General features: G+C 42.9%; 1 protein-coding gene across 1 annotated transcript in view; it reads right to left on the bottom strand.

Moving 5' to 3' along the window:
- gfra4a (GDNF family receptor alpha 4a) overlaps nucleotides 1-25,971 on the bottom strand; it is a 226,624-nt gene that overhangs the window by 18,446 nt on the left and 182,207 nt on the right. The window contains exons 5-7 of the mRNA XM_072256714.1: nucleotides 19,978-20,087; nucleotides 8,093-8,227; nucleotides 6,181-6,335 (exon numbers count right to left, since the gene is read on the bottom strand). Coding sequence (XP_072112815.1) covers nucleotides 6,181-6,335; nucleotides 8,093-8,227; nucleotides 19,978-20,087 — 400 coding nt within the window. The remainder of the gene's footprint in view (nucleotides 1-6,180; nucleotides 6,336-8,092; nucleotides 8,228-19,977; nucleotides 20,088-25,971) is intronic.

Genomic DNA, 25,971 nt, shown 5'->3' with positions numbered 1-25,971 from the left:
TGGAACACTTGTTTGCTGCTGGTCACCCTGTAATTTTGTGCAGGGTGTCAAATCTAGAAGGGAAGCCCAGATAAACCACAGCCCCTTCTTCTCTCGATGTTAGCAGAGCACATTTTGCACTGTCAAGTTAAACCATACTGCAGTCTTTCTTTTGGATCTTTGCGACTGATGATATTTAATGTGCCATTAGAATGAAGTACAATGTACCATTAGTAACAGGCTATAATGGCTTAGCACTCACATCGCTGTACTGCACTACTAAAGAGTCTTAGATTAATAATCTAAAGGAATGCATATCTCACCATAACCATCTGAGATTTCTCATTTTTAAAAATAAAATTGGTAATAAAAGTCAGGAATCAGTAAAAATAATCATGAATGTCATGTAAAGCAATTTACCATCTAGACTCAGTGGCCACTTTATTAAGTACCTTCTGTCCCTAAAGAATGGCCACTGAGTGTATGCTCATGGTCTCCTGCTACTGTAACCCATCCACTTCAAGGTTCAACATGTTGTGCTTTCAGAGATACTCTTCTGCACATCACTGTTGTAATGTGTTGTTATTTGAGTTACTGTCACCTTCTTGTCAGCTTGAACCAGTCTGACCTCTCTTATTAATGAGGTGTTTTCTCTCACAGACCTGCTCACTGGATGTTTTTTTGTTTTTTTGCACCATTCTCTGTAAACTATGAAAATCCCAAGAGATCATCCGTTTCTGAGATACTCAAACCATCCCATCTGGCACCAACAATCATTCCATGGTCAAAGTCACTTAGATCACATGTCTTCCCCATTCAGATGTTTAGTCTAAGCAACAATTGAATTGAATTGAATTGACTTTACTTCTTACATCCTTCATATAGATGAGGAGTGAAAATCTTTACATTATGTCTCTGTCTAAATGTGCAATGTGCAATTTATAGCAATTTGTAACAAATAGTATGTACAACAGGACAATCAATATAACATACTAATACAATTGCATTAGTATGATTTAATCAGTCTGATGGCCTGGTGGAAGAAGATGTCCCAGAGCCCATTGGTCCTGGCTTTTATGCTGTAGTACCGTTTCCCGGATGGTAGCAGATGGAACAGTTTGTGGTTGGGGTGACTCAGGTCCCCAGTGATACTTCGGGCCCTTTTTACACACCTGTCTTTGTAAATATCCTGAATAGTGAGAAGCTCACATCTACAGATGCACCGGACTGTCTGCACCACTCTTTGCAGAATCCTGCGATTGAGGGAAGTACAGTTCCCATACTAGGCAGTGATGCAGCCAGTCAGGATGCTCTCAATTGTGCCCCTGTAGAAAGTTCTTAGGATTTGGGGGCCCATGCCAAACTTCTTCAACCGTCTGAGGTGAAAGAAGTGCAGCTGTGCCTCTTTCACAACACAGTTGGTATATACAGATCACCTGACCATGTCTGCATGCTTTTATGCATAGAGTTTTGCCACATGGTTGGCTGATTAGATATTTGCATTAAAGAGGAGGTGTACAGGTGTAAAGTGGCCACAGAAGATATATCCCAAGAAAATGGCTCCATACCAATGCAGTTAATCTCCCTCAGAGTAAAATAGCCTGGTTATTTCTTGTTTAAAATCATTATCAGATCAAGTTCACTGCTCACTTCCATTGAACCAAGGCCATCCAGGGATAAGGTTGTGTGACGATTGCTGGTGAAGGCTACATTCCAGAAATAAATACTGAAAAAAAACTTAAGTTTGCTGACAGTCTCTCATCTCTGATCTTTCTGGAGCAATGCTACACATTAATTTACAGAATAGGGATGTAAAGATAAAGATGAAAGATTGAAGATAAAAATTAACTTTACTGGTCACATGTACTTCAAAACATACAGTGAAATCTGTCGTTTGCATTAAGGATTTGCTGGAGGTAGCCCACCATGTCACCACGCATTTAACACTGACCTAGCATGCCCACAACTTACTAACCATGACTCGTACGTGCAAAGAAACCAGAGAACTTGGAGGAAACCCACTCAGTTACAGGGAGAATGTACAAACTTCCTTTAGACAGTGGCAGAAATTGAACCCCAATCTTATATCTGGCAATATAAAAACTTACACCAACCAATACATGACCATGCCATGCTGACCATAAATGCCATCATTTATCATTTATTCCCTAATCACCTGAGAGAAGACCCTAGTGAACTGCCTTCCTAATCGGCTGTTGTCCTGGTAACATATCAACACAATCTTCTTCTAAGGTGGTCTCTCGAGGTCGTGTGTGACTTTCTTTCAGTCCAGTTACCAGGATTCTGAGACAGCTGATGAGCCGTGTGTGGAGTCTGAAGAACCTGCACGGATGAGCTGGGAGGTGGTCTATGAAGCAGGGGAGTGTGTGGCGGGGGGAGGGGGAATTGACTGGGACGTTTTGTGTCCAATCCCCCCCATTTTCTCTTGAACTCCTTGCACTCTTGTCAAGGTGCCTCGGTCACAAATCTAAAGATTAGCTTTATTTGTCACGCGTACACTGGATCATTGAAGTATACAACAAAGTGCGTCACTTGCATCACAAACATACTGGGGACAGACTGCAAGTGCTGTCTTGTTTCCAGCACCAGAATAGCATGCCCACAACCTGCTAGTCCTAACCCTAAATGTATGTGGGATATGGGAAGAAACCAGAGCGCCTGGAGAAAACCCACATGGTCACGTGGAGAATTGAACCCCAATTGTTGATGGCTGGCTCTGTTAAGCATTACACTAACCGTTGTCGAGTCATCCAACCATTCCTAGCTCCTTTACAGATATTGTTCCTGCCTTTCTAGTGATTAGGGGCTGGGGACTGCCTTGTATCAGTGAGGATGTTGCATTTTACTAAAAGTGACTTTGGGAAAGTCCTTGAATCATTTTTCCCATGGCACAGCTCAGTGGAGAGCATGTATCAGGAACCTGGAACCTGGCAGATAGTAAGTGTGGCCTGCACTTAGTGTGACTGTGGCCCCAGTGCTGAGTTGGGAGAGAATGCTGACTTTGGTTCACTTATTTTGCCAGTGGAATTGGAGAAATCGTTGGTGGTGCCTATCCAGTGCTTTGAGGAGTCTGTTATGGGTGGTTGTGTCTCTGAAGTGCCAAGGAGACTGGGGATCACTTCTATCCAGTTATATAGGCATCTGTTAGTCTCATGAGACCATGGATTTGCGCCTTGGAAGGTTTGCAGGCCTAGGAAAGGTTGTATGGAAGACCGGCAGTTGCCCATTCTGCATGTCTCCCCTCTCCACACCACTGATGTTGTCCAAGGGAAGAGCATTAGGACCCATACAGCTTGGCACCAGTGTCGTTGCAGAGCAATGTGTGGTTAAGTGCCTTGCTCAAGGACACAACACGCTGCCTCAGCCAAGGCTCGAACTAGTGAGCTTCAGATCGCTAGACGAACGCCTTAACCGCTTGGCCACACGCCAACACTTCTATCCAGTAGACTGTGAGTTTTGCGCTGGGCTTGAGCTCTTGCTCAATAATCTTTTGCTCAGACACCAGTGGCAGCAGTGAATTTCATCCTCAATGTCTTAAACTTCATGAAAATGAACCGTAGCTTAAATATCTATAAAACAAAGATCCCCTATTCACCCTCCCTCATCGTCAACACCCCTGATAAAGAAGGTCTCTTTATTTGGGCACCATAGTGAACAAACATGTGCTGGCTTTGGAAAGGTTCAGAAAAAGTTCACAAGAATGATCCCAGTATTGACAGGGTTAATGCAACATGAGTCTTTGATGGCTCTGACCTACGATTGCTGGAGTTTTAAAGAATGGGGGGGGGGGAATCTCAATGAATCCCGTTGAATTTTTAAATATCTAGATTGAGTGGATGTGGAAAAGATTTTTCCAATAATGGGAGAGTCTAAGACCAGAGGACACATCCTCTGAATACACGGACATCCTTTACAACAGAGGGTGGTAGATCTATTGAATTCATTGCCACAAATGACTGTGAAGGCCAAGTCATTGGGATATTTAAAGCAGAGGTTGATACGTTTTTCATTAGTGGGGGCATCAAAGGTTACGGGGAAAAGGCATGAGACTGGGGTTGAGAGGGATAATAAGTCAGTCATGATGGAATGCTGGGCCAAATGGCTTAATTTTGCTCCTATATCTTATGGTCTTAATGTCCTGCTAGACCCTGCAAAAGGCAAATGACTTTCACCTGGAAAGACACCTCTCAGCAAAGGCAGACTCAAAAACTCCTACAGTTCAGCTTCAGACATTAGCTTCGTCAGTATATCTTCAAAGCATTATCATCGTCATCATGTGCCATGTTGTATGGTGTGGGCAATCATGGTCTTTCCATGATCATGACTGTTCTTTGCAAATTTTTCTACAGAAGTGATTTTTCCCTTGCCTTCTTCTGGGCAGTGTCTTTATGAGACGGGTGACCCCAGCCATTATCAATACTCTCCAGAGATTGTCTGCCTGGCATCAGTGGTCGCATAACCAGGACTTGTGACATGCACCAGCTGCTCATACGACCATCCATGGCTTTACATGACCCTGATCGGGGGCTAAGCAGATGCTACACCTTGCCCAAGGGAGACCTGCAGGCTAGCGGAGGGAAGGAGCGCTTTACACCTCCTTTGGAAGAGATATATCTCCACCCCACCATCCTATCACAGCATTATAATCCTCTGTATAAGTAAATAAATAAATCTCTTGGCCTCCATTTTAACACCATCTTAGTGATACTTTGTTTCTAATTGACACTGCTTGAATCTGTTGCTTTTGTTCCAATTCAATGGCATTACACTAAATGCTGTGCTAAGAACTGTCAAAATCTTTTAATAATTGAATATCCCAATACTACATATATATATATATAGTATTTCCTTGTATATGAATGCATCTACAATGTGCTCTCTCTGTTAGTATCATCCTTCTTTAAATGTGGACCTTATAAGTGATAAAGTATTCCATTTTGATGTTGTATACAGACCCTCTATTCACTCCCATCAACAATATACGATAGGCTATTGCCTCATTATAGGAAGGATTTGGAAGTTTTAGAGAGGATGCAGAGGAGGCTTACAAGTTCTAGTTCAAGTTCATTAATCCTTCAAACATATACTTGCACAGCAACAGAGGCCGCACATCTCCCCCACTGTTGGTCTCATCAGCGAACCAGACCTGCAGTAGGTTATATTACCACGAACAGGATCTTGCGATCACAAGAGAAACATTTAAGATCCACATTTGCAGCATCGTTTGGACCTTTGGAGACGGCTGTGACAGGCAGTATCTTTTTCGCAGGGCGGAAATAGGTAACACAAAAGACATAATCGTAAGTTGCTCTTAGGAAAGTATGTGGAGGGGCATGTTAAAGATAGGCCTTTTTTTCACTTTTGCACAGAGAGTGGTGGGTGCATGGAACTCGTTGCCGGGGGTGGTGGTACAGGCAGATACATTAGGAATATTTAAGAGACTCCTAGATAGATGCACGAATGATAGAAAAATGGAGGCCTGTGTGGGAGGGAAGGGTTAGATTGATCTTGGAGGTGGTTAAGAGGTTGGCACCACATCATGGGCGAAAAGGCCAATACTGTGCTGTACTGTTCTCTGCTCTATTGAGATTCCCCTTTAGAACTGAATATTGATCTGGCTTTCACCTTGCCCCAGCTTCAAACAAAGTTGAAAGGTATTATTTCTAAGAAGTGATGGAAAAAAAAATCATGTTTGGAAACACAAAAACCTGCCAGTGGACTCTGCTATACAGTTTCCTTATCAATGGACCAAGCTGCTCTAACAGCAATCAAGTGACCAAATCAACCCTGCACAGCCAAATATGCTCTTGCAGAGTATCATTAACTTGGACAGCTACTTGTGAAGAGTACCATATCACACTCTGGGGCTTCCACAGCTTTATGGTAAGTACACAGCTTTATCGTATCATCCCTAACCTCCCACTTTTCCTATATGTGAATTGATGACATGCCTGTGGAGCTTACTTTGTCAGTCCCAGTCATATCCTCCTACACTGCAACAGTTCATTCCCCACCAGGGTTCAGAGCAGGCTTACGGGCTTCAGAGATCCTGACCGAGTTTGGTTCTCATCCAGCACAGTGGCTCATCTGTTTGAGGTCACCGACTTACTTCAGCAAGGATCAGTGCAGGACCTTGCTTACCTTTGTACACGGACCACTCCCATTACGTTCCGTTCCTACCTGTGTGGGTAGTGCTGAACTAAACGCATTTTCCTCCTGGTGTGAAGCTTCCGTGCTGTTTATGTGTCTGTTCCCCCAGGTCTGCGACGTGGAGTGATGCACACTGGAGCCTGTGTTAAGGTCTGTCCCATTTCCAAATGCTTGAAATGCATTCTCTGCAGGTCGAAGATAAGATAGCTTAAAGTACTGGATCTCGGGCTTGAGATTTGTAAAAAATATTCTATCTTTTTCTGTGTTGTGCTGTTTTTTCAGTTTTAATTAACACACTACTGCCGAATGAGCATATAATGTTCTCTGGAATTTAGTAAATGAACAGTGATCTTTTTAAAATATATCCAATTAATAGCAGTCTTTTATAACCTTGGAGATTCTTTCAGCCTGAGATTTTCAGGGTCGAGGTTCAAGATTCAAGTTTATTTATCATTTGTGTGTTCAAACTTGTGGTGAAAACCGTTGTTTGTGTTAACAACCTAAGGGTGTGCTGGGGGCAGTCTGCAAAGCAACACCTCACATACACAAATACTCTGCCGAACAACACAGAACACAACAAACAGCAAAACAAAGCCCATTCCTTTAACCACAGAGCTCTAAGTCCAAGACCGGCTGTTTTCTTTGGCTTCCGGCCTCCATTGGACTCAGATATGCAGACTCATAGTCTCAGGATGAATAGTGGAGAAACGTTTTCATTCATCGAGTCATGGAGCAATAAAGCATGGAATCAGGCCCTTCATTGCAACTCACCCATTCCAACCAAGATGCCCATCTAAGCTAATCCATTTGCTCACTTACACCACTGGTGTTGAGGACAGCAATGAAGGTCCTCTATCTCTGTCTGTATAAAAGGATTCTTTATTGCTATTTCCATTACATTTTTTTTTGACCAGTCAGGGTTGTTAGCTCTGAGCTGGACCCCCAAACCTGGAGGATCTGTGGACCACTCTCAGTTTGACCCCTACCCTTTGACCTGTTTGGAATGGGTGACCGTACCAGGTGCCAAAACACAAGGCCCTGACCCCAGCCAGCATAGCTCTCCGGGTCACTGAGGCACGCAGGCCTCCAAACCCTACAAGGCTGTGGTCCTCTTGAAGGCCATTTGCCCACATTTGGCCCATATCCTAAACTTACCCATCACTCGGGGCTATTGATCTTTGGGATTTACAAGCTCATAGGGCTTAGCATACTGAATCAGCTTTATTATTATGTCATAAAATTTGTTGTTTGGAGGCAGCAGTACAGTGCAAGATATAAAAATTACTGTAAATTACAAAAATATATAAATAGTGTAAAAGAGGCATAATGAGGAAAAGTTGAATTTAAAGGAGTGAATTCATTTCTGATTGAGGGAAATGGAGGTGGAGGGATGGGGGTTAACATTTACAATCTGAGCAAATGCAGAGTTGTCACTGTGCAGCAGAAATGTAGCAAGGACATCCCAGGACTGCAGACTGCTCTAATGATTGGTATATAAGTGGGATGAAAAAGATAAGGCTTAGCTTTATTTGTCACATGTACATTGAAATGTACAGTGAAATACGTTGTTTGTGTCAATGACCAACAATGTTCGAGGCCGTGCTGGGGGCAGCCCCACACGTGTCACCATGCCTGTGGCGCCACAACATACTAACGCTAATCGTAGTCTTTGGAATGTGGGAGGAGACTCAAGAGGTCATGGGAGTTCACATTCATTACAGGCAGCAGTGGGAATTGAACCTGCTCTTCCTAAAGCTGGCACTGTAAAGCATTACACTAACTGCTAGGTTACCATGCCTACAACAAGGGAGCACTCCCATTTTTTCTCTCCCTACACCCCAGTGACTGCTCTATCAGAACGTTCTTAAACTTCCACCAATCAAAATACATTTCTTCAGAACAAATGGCACCATTACGTCCCAGGACAGGTAACCACACTCACTGAGGCAGATGTTATCGGTGAAGAGGCTGAGGAAGCTCTCACAGTCCTCTCTCTGGTTTCCACTCCCACTGCAAGTACACCAGGGTGCCACATTCGAGCTTGAGTTATCAATGTAGTTCGGGGTAATCACAGTACCTATCAAAAGAGAGGGAACAAACTTTAGGACGCCACCATGGAGATGTTGATGGGTTTCTGTTGGGGCCACGCAGAATGCCTACTGTTGTGTAGCTTGTGATTTCAGCTCATTAGCCTTGGGCTTGGAACCTCACTGCACAGGACCGTGTTGCAGAGAAAGAAGTACCAGAACAACACATACAAAACACTGCAGGAACTCAGCAAGTCAGCCAGCATCTGTGAAGGGAAATAAACAGTTGACACCTCAGGCTGACTGTCCATAGACCACAAGCAATTGGAGCAGAATTAGGCCAGTCGGCCCATCAAATCTACTCCACCATTCCATCATGGCTGATTAGCTAACCCTCTCAACCCCATTCTCCTGCCTTCTCCCCGAAACTTTTGACACAGTTACTAATTAAGAACCTATCAACCTCTGTTTCAAATATAGCCAATGACTTGGCTCCACAGCCAACTGTGGCAATGAATTCCACAGATTCACCACCCTCTGGCTCAAGAAATTCCTCCTCATCTCTGTTCTAATGGGACAGTTCTTGTACTCCGAGGCTGTGCCTCCTGGTTCCAGCCTCCCCCATTACTGGGAACATGCTCTCCACATTGACTCTCCACCAGGCTTTTCAATATTCGATTGGTTTCAATGAGATCCCCCACATTGTTCTAAAGAAGGACCCTGATGAAGGGTCTCAGCTCAAGGTGTCGATTGTTATTTCCATCCATAGCTGCTCTCCTCTAGCATCTTGTGTGTGTTCCTCTGGATGTCTGCACCTGCAGTCCCTCATGTACCTCCACAACACCCCCCCTTGAGAACATACAAGATTGTATTCTTGTGAAGATTCAGCATGACACCCAAAACTTTGACAAACTTCTATAGATGTGTAGTGGAGAGTATGTTGACTGGCTGCATCACAGCCTGGTATGGAAACACCAATGCCCTTGAATAGAAAATCCTACAAAAAGTAGTGGATACGGCCCAGTCCGTCACGGGTAAAGTCCTCCCCACCATTGAGCACATCTACATGAAGCATTGCCGCAAGAAAGCAGCATCCACTATCAGGAACCCACACAATGCTCTTTTTCCACTACTGCCATCAGGAAGAAGGTACAGGAGTCTCAGAACTCACACCACCAAGTTCAGGAATAGTTATTACTCCTCAACCATCAGGCTCTTGAACCAAAGGGGATAACTTTACTCAACTTCTCTTTTCCAAAAACCTATGGACTCACTTTCGAGGACTCTTCATCTAATGTTCTTGATATTGATTGCTTATTTATTTATTTATCTATCTATCTATCTATTAATTAATTAATTAATTATTATCTTTTGTTTGCTGTCTTTTGCTCATTGGTTGTCCGCCCTATTTTGCTCATTGCCCATCTGCTGACTCTGTTTTGTTGTTGGTTGCATTGAGTATGCCACAAGAAAACAAATCTCAGGGTTGTATACAGTTACACCAAATATACTTCGATAATAAATTTACTTTGAACTTTGAAGCATCACTACCTGTGACTGTTAGTGCAATGCTGAGGTGTGTCCAGGTCAATGGAAGACAGGGTAAGACCAATACTTTTATTATTTATATTTACTTTTATGATGTTTATTTTTATTATTATTTATTGCCAGTGGCAACTTTAATCAGTACACCTGTACACCTGCTCAATAATGCAAATATCTAATCAGCCTATCATGTGGCAGCAACTCAATGTATAAAAGCATGCAGACCTGGTCAAGAGGTTCAGTTGTTCAGTCCAAACATCGGGATGGGGAAGAAATGTGATCCAAACGACTTTGACTGTGGAATGATTGTTGGTGCCAGATGGAATGGTTTAAGTATCTTAGAAATTGCTGATCTCTTGGGATTTTCACACACAACAATATCTAGAGTTTACAGAGAATGGTGCAAAAAAATGCAGATCTATGGATGAAAATGCCTTGTTGGAGGAGATTTCCAGACTGGTTGAAGCTGACATTAACTCAAATAACCACATGCTACAAAAGTTGTGTGTAGAAGAGTACCTCTGAGCACACAACACATTAGAATTTGAAGTGGATGGGCTATAGCCGTGGAAGACCATGAACCTACACTCAGTTACCACTTTATTAGGTACAGGAGGTACAGTTGAAGTCAGAAGTTTACATACACCTTAGCCAAATACAAGCGTTTATACATTTAAACTCAGTTTTTCACAATTCCTGACACTTAATCTTGGAAAACATTCCCTGTCTTAGGTCAGTTAGGATCACTACTTTATTTTAAGAATGTGAAATGTCAGAATAATAGTAGAGAGAATGATTTATTTCAGCTTTTATTTCTTTCATCACTTTCCCAGTGGGTCAGAAGTTTACATACATTTTGTTAGTATTTGTTAGCATTGCCTTTAAATTGTTTAACTTGGGTCAAACATTTTGGGTAGCCTTCCACAAGCTTCTCACAGTAAGTTGCTGGAATTTTGTTCCGTTCCTCCAGACAGAACTGGGGTAACTGAGTCAGGTTTGTAGGCCTCCTTGCTCGCACACGCTTTTTCGGTTCTGCCCACAAATTTTCTATCGGATTGAGGTCAGGGCTTTGTGATGGCCACTCCAATACCTTGATTTTGTTGTCCTTAAGCAATTTTTCCACAACTTTGGAGGTATGCGTGAACTGCGGAAAGCCATTAATGGCATCAAAAGGCAATATCGAGCCAAGTTGGAAGCCCAGGCTAACCAGAGGGATGCCAGTAGACTATGGCAGGATCTAAATGAGATCACTGGGCGCAAAGAAATGGCTGGGAATATCAATCACTGTGGCGCTTCTCTTCCTGACGAACTTAACGTATTCTACGCAAGATTCGAACAGAAGAGGAGCATCCCGCTCCCTCCGGATGAACCGGACCTGGTGGCATCGAGATTCATCGTCACCGAGGAGGACGTTAGAAGGGCCTTCCTGAAGATAAATCCAAGGAAGGCGACGGGCCCAGATGGTGTCCCGGGACTGGTTCTCTGGGCCTGTGCAAGCAAGCCAGCTGGAGTGTTTGCTGACATCTTTGACTGCTCCTTGCTTCAGTCTAAGATCCCCTCGTGTTTTAAGAAGGCAATGATAATCCCAGTGCTGAAGAAGAGCAAGGTGGCATGCCTGAATGACTATCGACCTGTGGCTCTGACATCAATTGCTATGAAGTGCTTCGATAGATTGGTTATGGCACACATCAACCACAGCCTACCAGTCAACCTCGACGCTTTGCAATTCGCCTACCGGAGCAACAGGTCAACGGCAGATGCCATCTCTCTGGCCCTACATTCCTCCTTAGAACACCTGGAGAATAAAGACACATACATAAGGCTCCTTTTCATTGACTACAGCTCTGCCTTTAATACCATCATTCCAAATAAACTGATTCCTAAGCACTGGAACCTGGGCCTTAGCACTCAGATCTGCAGCTGGATCTTCAACTTCCTCACAGACAGGACCCAGGCTGTGAAAATAGGGGACAAGCTCTCCTCTACAATCACTCTGAGCACCGGTGCCCCACGAGGCTGTGTACTCAGCCCCCTGCCGTACTCACTGTACACCCATGATTGTGTAGGCAAGTTTCCATTGAACTCAATATATAAGTTTGCTGATAACACAACAACTGTAGGCCGTATCTCGGGTAATGATGAGTTTGAGTACAGAGAGGAAGTTAAGAACCTGGTGGCATGGTGCGAAGACAATAACTTATCCGTCAACGTCAGCAAGACGAAGGAATTGGTTGTTGACTTCAGAAGGATTAGCCGACTGCACGACCCAATTTACATCGGTGGTACGCAAATGGAGCAGGTCAAAAGCTTTAAGTTCCTTGGGGTCAATATCACAAATAACCTGACTTGGTCCAACCAAGCAGAGTCCACTGCCAAGAAGGCCCACCAGCGGCTTTACTTCCTGAGAAAACTAAAGAAATTTGGCCTGACCCCTAAAACCCTCACTAATTTTTATAGATGCACCGTAGAAAGCATTCTTCTAGGGTGCATCACAACCTGGTATGGAATTTGTCCTGTCCAAGACCGAAAGAAGCTGCAGAAGATCGTGAACACGGTGCAGCACATCACACAAACCAATCTTCTGTCCGTGGACTCACTTTACACCGCACGCTGTCAGAGCAGTGTTGCCAGGATAATCAGGGACACGACCCACCCAGCCAACATACTTTTCCTCCCTCTTCCCTCCGAGAGAAGGCTCAGGAGCTTGAAGACTTGTATGGCCAGATTTGGGAACAGCTTCTTTCCAACTGTGAAAAGACTGCTGAACGGATCCTGACCCAGATCTGGGCCGTACCGTCCAAATATCCGGACCTACCTCTCGGTTTTTTTGCACTACCTTACTTTCCATTTTTCTATTTTCTATTTATGATTTATAATTTAAATTTTAAATATTTATTATTGATTTGTAATCCAGGGAGCGGGAAGCGCAGAATCAAATACCGCTGTGATGATTGTACGTTCTAGTATCAATTGTTTGGCGACAATAAAGTATAAAGTATAAAGGTATGCTTGGGGTCATTGTCCACATATATCCACATAATTTTCCTTCCTCATGATGCCATCTATTTTGTGAAGTGCACCAGTCCCTCCTGCAGGAAAGCACCCCCACAACATGATGCTGCCACCCCCATGCTTCACGGTTGGGATGGTGTTCTTCGGCTTGCAAGCCTCACCCTTTTTCCTCCAAACATAACGATGGTCATTATGGCCAAACAGTTCAATTTTTGTTTCATCAGACCAGAGGACATTTCTCCAAAAAGTAAGATGTTTGCCCCCATGTGCACTTGCAAACTGTAGTCTGGCTTATTTATGGCCGTTTTGGAGCAGTGGCTTCTGCCTTGCTGAGCAGCCTTTTAGGTTATGTCGATATAGGACTCGTTTTACTGTGGGTATAGATACTTGTCTACCTGTTTCCTCCAGCATCTTCACAAGCTCCTTTGCTGTTGTTCTGGGATTGATTTGCACTTTTCACGCCAAAGTACGTTCATCTCCAGGAGACAGAATGCGTCTCCCTCCTGAGCGGTATGACAGCTGTGTGGTCCCATGGTGTTTATACTTCCGTACTGTTGTTGTACAGATGAACGTGGTACCTTCAGGCATTTGGAAATTGCTCCCAAGGATGAACCAGACTTGACATCATTTTCTGACCTCAAACCGATAGAAAATTTGTGGGCAGAACCGAAAAAGCGTGTGTGAGCAAGGAGGCCTACAAACCTGACTCAGTTACACCAGTTCTGTCTGGAGGAATGGAACAAAATTCCAACAAATTACTGTGAGAAGCTTGTGGAAGGCTATCCAAAACATTTGACTTAAGTTAAACAATTTAAAGGCAATGCTACCAAATACTAACAAAGTGTATGTAAACTTCTGACCCACTGGGAAAGTGATGAAAGAAATAAAAGCTGAAAAATCATTCTCTCTACTATTATTCTGACATTTCACATTCTTAAAATAAAGTAGTGATCCTAACTGACCTAAGACAGAGAATGTTTTCTAGGATTAAATGTCAGGAATTGTAAAAAACTGAGATTAAACTGGTGGGAGGAAGAGATAGCCCCACGCCGCGCATGCGCAGCCCTCCGGTGAAAATGATATCGTATCCGTTAAATAGGGGCCGTGGACAATTCTGATTTGATGGAGATAGATGTGAAAGCACAGAGGAACATCTGGAGAAATTTCTGAAACGCAAGTTCGCTGCTGTTGTTACTGCGCGATCGAGAATCTTCCGGAGGGAAGGCCTCAAAATCCCCGGCTTTGCCTTCTGTTGGCGACCGAGATTGAGGTTGAATCGTTCGGATAGAGATGGTGCTCGGTACTCGGTGTCGGAGAGCTGATCGGAGGCTCGAACTTTTCGGATGACTCAGAGTCGGACCGTGGTCGGGCACGGCAGGAAGAGCTTTTCTTCCTTCTCCTGTCTGCGTGAGATGTGGGACATTTGAGAGACTTTGAACTTTTTACTGTGCTCATGGCTGTTCTTCATCAAGTTATGGTATTGTTGCACTGTTGTAACTATATGTTATAATTATGTGGTTTTGCTAGTTTTTTCAGTCTTGGTCTGTCCTGTGTTTTGTGATATCACACTGGAGGAAATATTGTATCATTTCTTAATGCATGCATTACTAAATGACAATAAAAGAGGACTGCGTGTCCTCATAATCTAAATGTATTTGGCTAAGGTGTATGTAAACTTTTGACTTCAACTGTATCTATAAAATGTATCTTCAACTGTATCTGTTTAAAGATACACCATGGTAACAGGCCCTTCCGACCCAATGAGCCCACACCACCCAATTACATCCATGTGACCAATTAACCTACTAATGTGTAAGTGTTTGGAATGTTGGAGGTAACCTAAACATCTGGAGGAAGCCCACACGATCACAGGGAGAATGTACAAACTCCTTAGAGAAAGCAGTGGGAATTGAACCCGGTAACTAGCACTGTAATAGCATTATTACAGTGGTAAAGACAAATGTAGGTCCCCTGCAGGCAGAAACAGGTGAGTTGATTATGGGGAACAAGGACATGGCAGACCAATTGAATAATTACTTTGGTTCTGTCTTCACTAAGGAGGACATAAATAATCTTCCAGAAATAGTAGGGGACAGAGGGTCCAGTGAGATGGAGGAACTGAGCGAAATACATGTTAGTAGGGAAGTGGTGTTAGGTAAATTGAAGGGATTGAAGGCAGATAAATCCCCGGGGCCAGATGGTCTGCATCCCAGGGTGCTTAAGGAAGTAGCCCAAGAAATAGTGGATGCATTAGTGATAATTTTTCAAAACTCGTTAGATTCTGGACTAGTTCCTGAGGATTGGAGGGTGGCTAATGTAACTCCACTTTTTAAAAAAGGAGGGAGAGAGAAACCAGGGAATTATAGACCGGTTAGCCTAACGTCGGTGGTGGGGAAACTGCTGGAGTCAGTTATCAAGAATGTGATAACAGCACATTTGGAAAGTGGTGAAATGATCGGACAAAGTCAGCATGGATTTGTGAAAGGAAAATCATGTCTGACGAATCTCATAGAATTTTTTGAGGATGTAACTAGTAGAGTGGATAGGGGAGAACCAGTGGATGTGGTATATTTGGATTTTCAGAAGGCTTTTGACAAGGTCCCACACAGGAGGTTAGTGTGCAAACTTAAAGCACACGGTATTGGGGGTAAGGTATTGGTGTGGGTGGAGAGTTGGTTAGCAGACAGGAAGCAAAGAGTGGGAATAAACGGGACCTTTTCAGAATGGCAGGCGGTGACTAGTGGGGTACCGCAAGGCTCAGTGCTGGGACCCCAGTTGTTTACAATATATATTAATGACTTGGATGAGGGAATTAAATGCAGCATCTCCAAGTTTGCGGATGACACGAAGCTGGGTGGCAGTGTTAGCTATGAGGAGGATGCTAAGAGGATGCAGGGTGACTTGGATAGGTTGGGTGAGTGGGCAAATTCATGGCAGATGCAATTTAATGTGGATAAATGTGAAGTTATCCACTTTGGTGGCAAAAATAGGAAAACAGATTATTATCTGAATGGTGGCCGATTAGGAAAAGGGGAGGTGCAACGTGACTTGGGTGTCATTATACACCAGTCATTGAAAGTGGGCATGCAGGTACAGCAGGCGGTGAAAAAGGCGAATGGTATGCTGGCATTTATAGCAAGAGGATTTGAGTACAGGAGCAGGGAGGTACTACTGCAGTTGTACAAGGCCTTGGTGAGACCGCACCTGTTGTATTGTGTGCAGTTTTGGTCCCCTAATCTGAGGAAAGACATCTTTGCCATAGAGGGAGTACAGAGAAGGTTCACCAGATTGATTTCTGGGATGGCAGGACTTTCATATGAAGAAAGAATGGATGAACTGGGCTTGTACTCATTGGAATTTAGAAGATTGAGGGGGGATCTGATTGAAACGTATAAGATCCTAAAGGGATTGGACAGGCTAGATGCAGGAAGATTGTTCCCGATGTTGGGGAAGTCCAGAACGAGGGGTCACAGTTTGAGGATAGAGGGGAAGCCTTTTAGGACCGAGATTAGGAAAAACTTCTTCACACAGAGAGTGGTGAATCTGTGGAATTCTCTGCCACAGGAAACAGTTGAGGCCAGTTCATTGGCTATATTTAAGAGGGAGTTAGATATGGCCCTTGTGGCTATGGGGGTCAGGGGGTATGGAGGGAAGGCTGGGGCGGTGTTCTGAGTTGGATGATCAGCCATGATCATAATAAATGGCGGTGCAGGCTCGAAGGGCCGAATGCCCTACTCCTGCACCTATTTTCTATGTTTCTATGTTTCTATTATGTTAACCGCTGTGCTACCATGCCACTCCCACTTTATAAAATACTTTAAATAACTGTTATGCTTGTCAATGGTCAGTAAGAGAATCCTTGCCTCTAAGCACCATGAATGTTAATTGGGTCATAAGGTCATGGCCCAGCAATGTGACAGAGTGACTCCAGACAAGCCAATTACTTCAAGGGATGTGTAGAAACCGGAATTCCAGTCCATAAGGAAAGTCAATATAAAAGCCAAAGAGTGGGCATATAATAGAGCAAAAATTTAGTGGGATGTTCGGGGATTGGGAAGATTTAAATACCATCAGAAGACAAGTAAAAGAGTCATTAAGAAGGTAAAAGTGGAATACAAAAGTAAGCGAGCCAATAATATTAAAGAGGATACCAAAAGTTTCTTCAGATACATAAAGTGCAAAAGAGGCAAAACTGGATATTCCACCGGTGGAAACAATGCTGGAGAGGTAGTAATGAGGAATGATGAAATGGTGGATGAACTGAATAAGTATTTTGCATCAGTCTTCATTGTGTGTGGAAGACACTAGCAGTATAGTGGAAATTCCAGGTGTCAGATGTCATAAGTTACCATTACCAGAGAGAAGATTCTTGGGGAAACCGATAAGTCACCTGGAGCAGATGGTGTACACACAGTGTTCTGAAAGAGGTGACTGAAGAGATCGTAGGGGCATTAGTAATGATCTTTCAAGAATTACTATATTCTGGAATGGTTCTGGAAGGCTGGAAAATTGCAAATGTCACTCTATTTTTCAAGAAGGGGAGAGGCAGAAGAAAGGAAATTACAAGCTATTTAGTTTAGCCTCTGTGTTTGGGAAGATGTGGAGTTGATTGTTAAGGAGATGGCTTCAGGGTACTTGGAGGCACATGATAAAGTAGGCTGCAGTCAGCATGGTTTCCTCAAGGGAAAATCCTGCTTGACAAATCTGTTGGGAGTTTTTTGAAGAAATAACAAGCAGGATAGACAAAGGTGCATCATTTCCTTGGATTTTCAGAAGGCCTTTGACAAAGTACCATTCAAGAGGCTGCTTAACAAGCTATGAGGCCATGGTATTACAGGAAAGATTCTAGCATAGATAAAGCAGTGGCTGATTGGCAGAAGCAAAGAGCGGGAATAAAGGGAGCCTTTTCTGATTGGCTGCTGGTGACTAGTGGTGTTGGGACCGATTCTTTAAACATTATATCTCAATAATTTGAATGACTGAATTGATGGCTTTGTTGCAAAGTTTGCAGACAATATGAAGATAGGTGGAGGGGCAGGCAGTTTTGAGGAAGTAATGAGGTTACAGAAGGATTTAGACTGATTAGGAGAATGGGTAAAGAAATGGCAGATGGAATACAATGTCTAGAAATGTATGGTCATGCACTTTGGTGGCAGAAAAGAAAGGGTTGACTATTTTATAAATGGACAGAAAATACAAGAAAACTAAGATGCAAAGGGACTTGGGAGTCCTTGTACAAAATTCCCTAAAGGTTAATTTACAGGTTGAGTCTGTGAGGAAGGCAAATGCGATGTTAGCATTCATTTCAAAAGGACTAGAATATAAAAGCAAGGATATAATATTGAGACTTCATTATGCACTGGTGAGGCCTCACTTGGAATATTGTGAGCAGTTTTGGGCCCCTTATCTTAGAAAGGATGGGCTGAAACTGGAGGGGGTTCAAATGAGGTTCACAAAAATGATTCCAGGATTAAACAGCTTGTCGTATGAAGAGCATTTGATGGCTCTGGGCCTTTACTCACTGGAATTCAAAAGAATGACGTGTGACCTCATTGAAACCTATCAAATGGTGAAAGGCTTTGATAGAGTGGATGTGGAGAGGATGTTTCCTATGGTGGGAGAGCGTAAGACCAGAAGACACAGCCTCAGAATGGAGGGTGTCCTTTAAGAATGAAGATGAGGAGGAATTTCTTTAGCCAGAGAGTGGTGAATCTGTGGACTTCTTTGCCACAGGCAGTTGTGGAGGACAAATCTTTATGTATATTTAAAGCAGAGGGTGATAGATTCTTGATTGGTCAGGGCATTAAGGGATATGGGGGAAGGCAGGAGATTGGTGCTTAGAGGAAAAATGAATCAGCTATAATGAAATGGCAGAGTAGACTTGATCTGCTAAATGGCCTAATTCTGTTCCTATATCTTACGGTGCTATGGTCTTTTAAAGAGGAAAAGATATAAGTCCAATGTATTCAGGAGAAGCCTTTGAACAAATAAATTATCTGATCTTTGCCTCAACTCATTTGTTGGGTCTTGCATGACATAATCTTAGCTATTCCATTTCCTCAACTGTAATAGGGATTATATTTCTGCAAAGGGGAGTACATCAAAGGTTATGAGAGGTATTAAGTTCCTTACAATCATTAGGCTCTTGAACCACCTTCAGACTCACTTTCAAGGACTTTACAACTCATATTCTCAGTTGTATTTATTTATTTATTTATTTGCTCAACTTAAGGATTGGGTGGCAGGGTGGAGATACGTCCCTCCCAAAGGAGATGTAAGGTGCTCCTTCCCTCTGCTAGCCTGCAGGTCACCCTTGGGCAAGGTGTAGCACCTGCTTAGCCCCCCCCCCCCCGCCACCCCCGATCAGGCCCCGATCAGGGTCATGTGAAGTCATGGGAGCAGCTGGTGCGTATCTCAAGACCTGGTTATGCCAGGCAGACAATCTCTGAACAGTATTGATCATGGCTGGAGTCACCTGTCTTTTAAAGACGTTGCCCAGAAAAAAGCAATGGCAAACCATTTCTGTAGAAAAATTTGCTACAGCACTTAACGAACGAACGAACAAAGGACTGTAATTGTACAGTACTGAAAGCATTGACTATGAATGTAAGAATGATAAGGTATTATATGGTTTATTTATGCAGATGTTTTTATTCATGAATAAAGTTTATTTTAATAAAAAATTGTCTTTAATTGCACATTGGTTGTTTGTCAATCTTTGTTTAGGTATAGTTTTTCATATATTCTATTTATTTTCTGTAAATGCCTGAAAGAAAATGAATCTCAAGGTTACATATATATAATTTAATAATAAATTTTACTTTGACTTTGATTTCATTCCTGAGGAGAATTGCTCGAGCTTCTCTCTGCAGCTCCCCTATGATTGAGCTGCTTTCTCTCAGAATCAATAACTCAAACACAAGAGATTCTGCAGATGCTAGAAGTGTGGAGTAACTCACACAAAATGCTAGAGGAACCTACTAGGGCAGCATCTATGGTGAGGAAGAAAGGGCCGATGTTTGGGGCCGAGACCCTTCGTCAGGACTGTTGAATAAATAATTTAATGCTTTTCATAGCCTTCAGAAGACCAGTGATGCACTAACACAAAAGGAAGTGTTAAATACTGACACTGAATGCCTGAAATGGGAACATGTTCCACTCTCCAGTGCTATTTACCTTCACATCGAAGAGCATTGTAATTAGAATAACATTGCCCTTAAAAGGCAGGGTGCCAGAATCTCACCTATAATCCCAGTGTACGAGAGCAGACATGCGGCGTAGTTCTCCCTGAGACAACCACTCACAGACTGTGCTGAAGGCTGACAACGGGTTTGGAACTCTGCTAGCCGTGATCTGCCGGGGGGAAGATAAGAAAAAGCAAAAAATTACATGACTCTGTTTAACCAAAGGAAATTAAAACACTGAGCCTTTCTTGTACACTATGATTGAGGCTGTGACCTATAACATCTGGCAGAGTGTTAGAACATTTTCATCACGTGGCTTGTACACAATTAAAAATAACTCCAATGTTCATCAGCGTCAGACCACAGTGTAGAACAATAGATTTGACCCAGATTACCTAATAATCCAACAAGTATAAAGTTTGAGACTTCAAATGCTGGGAGTCTGAAGTAGTACTTAAGATGCTACAGGAACTCAGCAGGTCAAGCAAATGGAGGGAAATGGACAGTCGATGTTTCAGCTTGAGACCCTGTGTGTGGACTGGATGGTCTCACCCTAATCAGTGCTGGAAATGGATTTCAAGACAGAAATAACTTCAGAACATTAAACTACTTCAAAGGAAGACATGGAAGTCCGAAAATGCGGGTCTAACTTCGTGTTTACTTTAAGTAAGGTGCATATATTTCACACATATGTAAATCAAATATTTAACCTATAACCCATAATGAATTACTGTATTTAAATGAATAAAAATGCTTAATAAAAAAAAACATATATATACACACACAAGATCACTCAAACATTATTGAGACATGAGAAAGGCTACATTTTTGGCCAAGACTACATTTCTAAAAACTTGTAGATTGGTGGAATATGAGTTCTGAGTCGAATACCAATTAAAAACCGTAATATCCAAAGGTGAACAGAATTACTCTATTTACAAGGTAAAATATAGAATCCACCAATCCTCCTACTGGAATTAAAGGTCTTCGGTTAATCAAACCAGAGATCATCGTAAAATTGGACTAACTCTCAATCCTACTTCCTCACCATATTGAAGATGTCAAAAGGGACCTGCAAGGGAGGGAACGTCGACTCAGACCATGAGAGGCCTGTGTTGGGCATTTTCATGTCTTACAAGGAGCAGATTGGAAGCCTGTGTGGGGCTCCACTCCTCGTACAGACACTAGAGCAATATGTGGTTAAGTGCCTTGCTCAAGGACACAAACACGCTGCCACAGCTGAGGCTCGAACTAGCAACCTTCAAATCACTAGATGAGCACCTTAACCACTTGGCCACCTGCCCAACACAACAAGCAACAAGACATTGAACAACCTTCCTGATGGTCACAATGAAGACACAGAGATCTTGCAGATGCTGAAAACCTGGAGTAACACATAGAAATCTGGAGGAACTCAACAGGTCGGGCAGCACCTATGGAGGGAAGTGGGCAGTCAATGTTTTGCGTTGAGACTCTTCATCTGGACTTAAGACACAGACGGGTGGTAGCCAGTATAAAAGCTGGGGGGAAAGGGTGGAACAGGAACTTGCTGGTGATAGGTGGGTCCAGGTAAATGGATTATAAGCAGGTGAGGGAAGAGCAAGAGTGGGACTGATGTCAATGTTTTCTACCTGTACACAGATATTTATTTCCTTTTGTCTATTTATCTTCTTTTCCCATTGAGGTCCCTATAGGACCTAACTTCACTCACTTCAGCACGGAACTGATTCCAAAATCTATGGATTCATTTTCAAGGAGTCTACAACTCATGTATTCAGTATTATCTATCTACCTATCTATCTGTCTGTCTGTCTAACTGTCTGTCTGTCTGTCTGTCTGTCTATCTATCTCTTTACCTATCTATCTATTCGTATATGCACAGGTCGTCTTTTGCACATTGGTTGTTTGTCAGTCTTTGTGTGTAGTTTCTCATTGATTATAAGGTATTTCTTTGCTCTACTGTGAATGCCCACAAGAAACCGAATCTCAGGGTAGTATATGGTGACATATGCATACTCTGATAATAAATTTACTTCGAACTTTTGAACCTTTTAAAGGAAGTCTGAGGTTTCACGACCAGGTATTTTGACTGGATGGTGGTTTCACTCCGCAAGGTATCTGCCATCACCTTGTAATTAGCCCATGTCTCCCAAAGCTGCTGTATCATTCAGTGACTTGGTTGAGAAATGGCAAGAGTGATTGATGTTTAAAAAAACAGTTAGTGTGCATCCATATCTGGCTACATTCCCAACCTTGAAGGAAATGAATTTCAATATGTTCTTCATATCTCTGCAGTTTGACTTCTCCTACCATGCGATTGAATTTTACTGAGATCTACACAGAATGCAGGGGCAGTAACATTCAGTTTATGTCCTATATAAAGGGATATCAATGCTCAAATAGGTAGAAGTATCTATAAAATATTAAGTTCAAAATTGAATCAAAATTAATTCATCATGGGGCAGAGCAAACATAACTGTTTTATGCCTGTTTGTCTGTTTTCTATCAAATGAGAACAAGATTGAGGAAACAATTTTTCTTCAACAAATTAGAAAACAAGATTTTAGAGGAACATGACATGGAACTTCTCCTCTCAGAGGGTGGTGAGAAGGTGGAACGAGCTGGCAGCGGAAGTGGCGGATGCAACATTTAAGAGAAATTTGGATCGGTGTATGGATGAGAGGGGCATGGAAGGCTACGGTCCAGGTGCATGTCAAAGGGACCAGGCAGAATAGTAGTTCAGCACAGACTAGATGGGTCGAAGGCCTTGTTTCTGTCCTGTAGTGGTCTATGGCTCTAATTATCACAGTTAGAAACAGGCCCTTCAACTCAACCTGTCCATGCTGACCAAGATCTCGTTCTAAGTCAATTTCATCTGCCTGCTACTAAACCGTTCTACTGTATGTACCCGTCCAAATGTTCTTAAGCATTGTAATTTTACCTCCCCTTCTTGTAACTCATTCCTTACACCCACCACCCTTGTGTTAAATATGAGGGGTGATTGATAAGTTCATGGCCTAAGGTAGAAGGAGTCAGTTTTAGATCTACGGGGTCTCTTTTTTTTGTATGTTAAATTTAAAATGGTTTCTTTGTTATGTTAGTCTTTTAAATTGCTGTGTATGTGGATTAAAATGACTTCTTTGTTATGTTAAATGCTGAGAAAGTCTCCAGCTAGACATTTGCTTGGGTTAATACAGACAGCAGGGTGCTATTGGCCAATGGGTGTTCATGTTATCGTTCTTCGGGTGATAATGCTGTCTCATATGATTGGGAACAGGGGTGTTTGGTGAGGAGTTGCAGGAGAGACGGAGAGAATGGTGGACGGGGTTTTTGGTGGGGAGTCAGAGGAGAGACGGGGAGGACGGTGGATGGGGTTTTGGCAGGGAGTCAGAGGAGAGACCGGGAGGATGGCGGACGTGCGGGGAGTCGGAGGAGAGACGAAGAGGACGGCGGACATGTGAAAACGCTCCGGTCGATCACTCTGGGCGGTCCCGAGCCGCGAGTCGACAGGGTTCGGGTGGTTGTCAGGAATTTTTGAGCTCCAACTTGTGCATGAAGAACTTGGACTTTGGTCAGTCTGGCGCCTTTTTTTCCCATTACTTCCTTTTCTGTATCGAATTTATATTAATTTCATAGACTTAGTAATATCTATAAAGTGTACTTGGTAAAACGTACTGGGTGTGCTGGCTGATGATTGATTCGGGCAGCAACCGATTCCGTGGGAAGCGTTCAGGCGGGTGCTGGGTGGGATTTCCCCTAGACATATACGAGCAATATAGCTGAGCGTTACATAGGAAACCTAGCACATTTATTTCTCAACATAGTCCCCTCCTACATGTACACACTTAGTCCAGCGGTCGTGGAGCATACGGATCCCTTCTTTGTAGAAGTGGTCCACAGCAGGGGTGATTGATAAGTTCATGGCCTATGGTAGAAGGAGGTGAGTTATACAGCTCTTGTTACGTGCACGTGCAGTTCAACTTTTTGAGTGAAAATGCAGGAAGATTAAAGTTAATAACTCATCTTCTTCTACCATAGGCCATGAACTTATCAATCACCACTGAAGTGGACCACTTTCTGGAGGTCCAAGACGCTGACTTCTACAAAGAAGGGATCCATATGCTCCATGACTGCTGGACTTAGTGTGTAAATGTAGGAAAAATAAACGTGCTAGGTTTTCTAAAATTGACTCCTTCTACTTTAGGGCACGAACTTATCAATCACCCCTCGTACCTGCCCCACAGACCCCTTTTAAAATTTCCCCTCTATCATAAACCTAAAACCTCTAGTTTTAGACTCCCAGCCCTTGGAAAAAGACAGGAATAACAGTAAAAAGGGTTTTAGAGGGGTAAGAAATTATATTTCAGCAATTTCTTCCTGCTCCCCCTTCTCTCTTTTTTCATTCCCCATTCTGGCTCCTCTAACACCACTTTCTCTTCTCCTCACCTGCTCATCACCTCTTTCTGGTGCTCCTACCCCTTTTCCTTTCTGTCATGGTTCAGTGTCCTCTCCTATTAGATTCAGCCCTTTACCTCTACCACCTATCACCCTCCACCTTCCTACTTCATCCCTCTTCCCTCTCTCACCTTACTTCCCCCTCAAATGGCTCACCTATCACCTTGCAGCTTCCCCTCCCCCACCCCACCTTCTTATTTTGGCTTCTTCCCCCTTCCTTTCCAGTCGCCCTGAAGGGTCTCGGCCCGAAGCATCAACAATTTATTCCTCTCCATCGATGCTGCTTGACCTGCTGATTTCCTCCAGTATCTTGGACAGTGTTGTAGAACGGGGGGGCAGACCTAAGGATACATAGATCCTTGAAAATGATGAACACATGTCATGAAGTAGGAATATGGTACGCTTGGCTTCATTTGAAAAGGCATGGTGTACTTCGCAGCCCGAAACGTTGACTGTGTACTCTTTTCTATAGATGCTGCCTGGCCTGCTGAGTTCCTCCAGCATTTTGTGTGTGTTGCTTTGGATTTCCAGCATCTGCAGACTGCATGAGTTGGGATGTCATGTAACAGCAGGTTGGCATGCACCTAGAATATTGTGTGTAGTTCTGGTCACTATAGGAATGGTATGATAACAACATCAAAAATACATTTGGATGGCTTCATTAATAAGAAAAGTTGAAATTGAACCAGAGGGAACAGAGGGAAGGACGGAGAGATGGAGAGAGGGAGAGGAAGAGAGAGAAGAGAGAGAGAGAGAGAGAAGAGAGAGATGTATATATACCGTATATGACTGTTGGAATTCTTTGTTTTCTGTATCTCTACATTATTAACCAAATATTTTGTATTATATGTTTTTGTAACTCTTATGAAGTGATTTCTTGTGGGAATAGATAAGTGAATGCTTATTACTGAATCAGAAAAGAACATAACAAATTTTAAAATAATTTTCATTTACATCACACTGTATATATTGGTTGTCTTTTTGAGGCATCATCTTTTGAAGCTGTCCTCTTATATAATTACTGTAAATAATTGTGTATTTTATGTATTGCACAGTTCTGCTGTCACAAAATGACAGATTTCAAATATGTCAGTGATAATAAAGCTGATTCTGACTTTGACCATGCCCCTACCTCCAGTCCCTAAAGAATTCCTCTCAGAGCCTTGTATATGTCGATGAGATCACACCTCATTCTTATCTCTGGCGCAATCTTAGTTGATCTCTCATTATAGAAAACCTCCTTAACCCATGATTGAACCTACGTGGCACTGAGAATATGCTCCCCTCTATAAGGGGGACCAAACCTGCATACAGCATGCCATATGTGGTTTCACCAAAGCCCTCTACAATTTGTACATTTTGACGCTAGGTTCTGGTTGTAAAGAAAGCAGATAGTTTTCCTTCTCCAAGCATCCAACATTTACTCTCCTCTTTTCCCCAGTAATCCCCACTGGACTTCTGCTCTTTTCTTTCAATTAATTTTCAGTTCTTTGATGAAACAGTGATAAAAGACCTGCTACAATCGCAGCTTTCAACTTCAATGATGGTCTTCTGCTATTGCTCCACAAGAGGGGACCTCTGACCCAGCCGAGCTCTGC

Source organism: Mobula birostris, chromosome 4, assembly GCF_030028105.1.
Source record: "Mobula birostris isolate sMobBir1 chromosome 4, sMobBir1.hap1, whole genome shotgun sequence".
NCBI lineage: Eukaryota > Metazoa > Chordata > Chondrichthyes > Myliobatiformes > Myliobatidae > Mobula > Mobula birostris.
The sequence above is the reverse complement of the archived record's forward strand: the minus strand, read 5'-3'. Positions and strand labels throughout refer to the sequence as shown.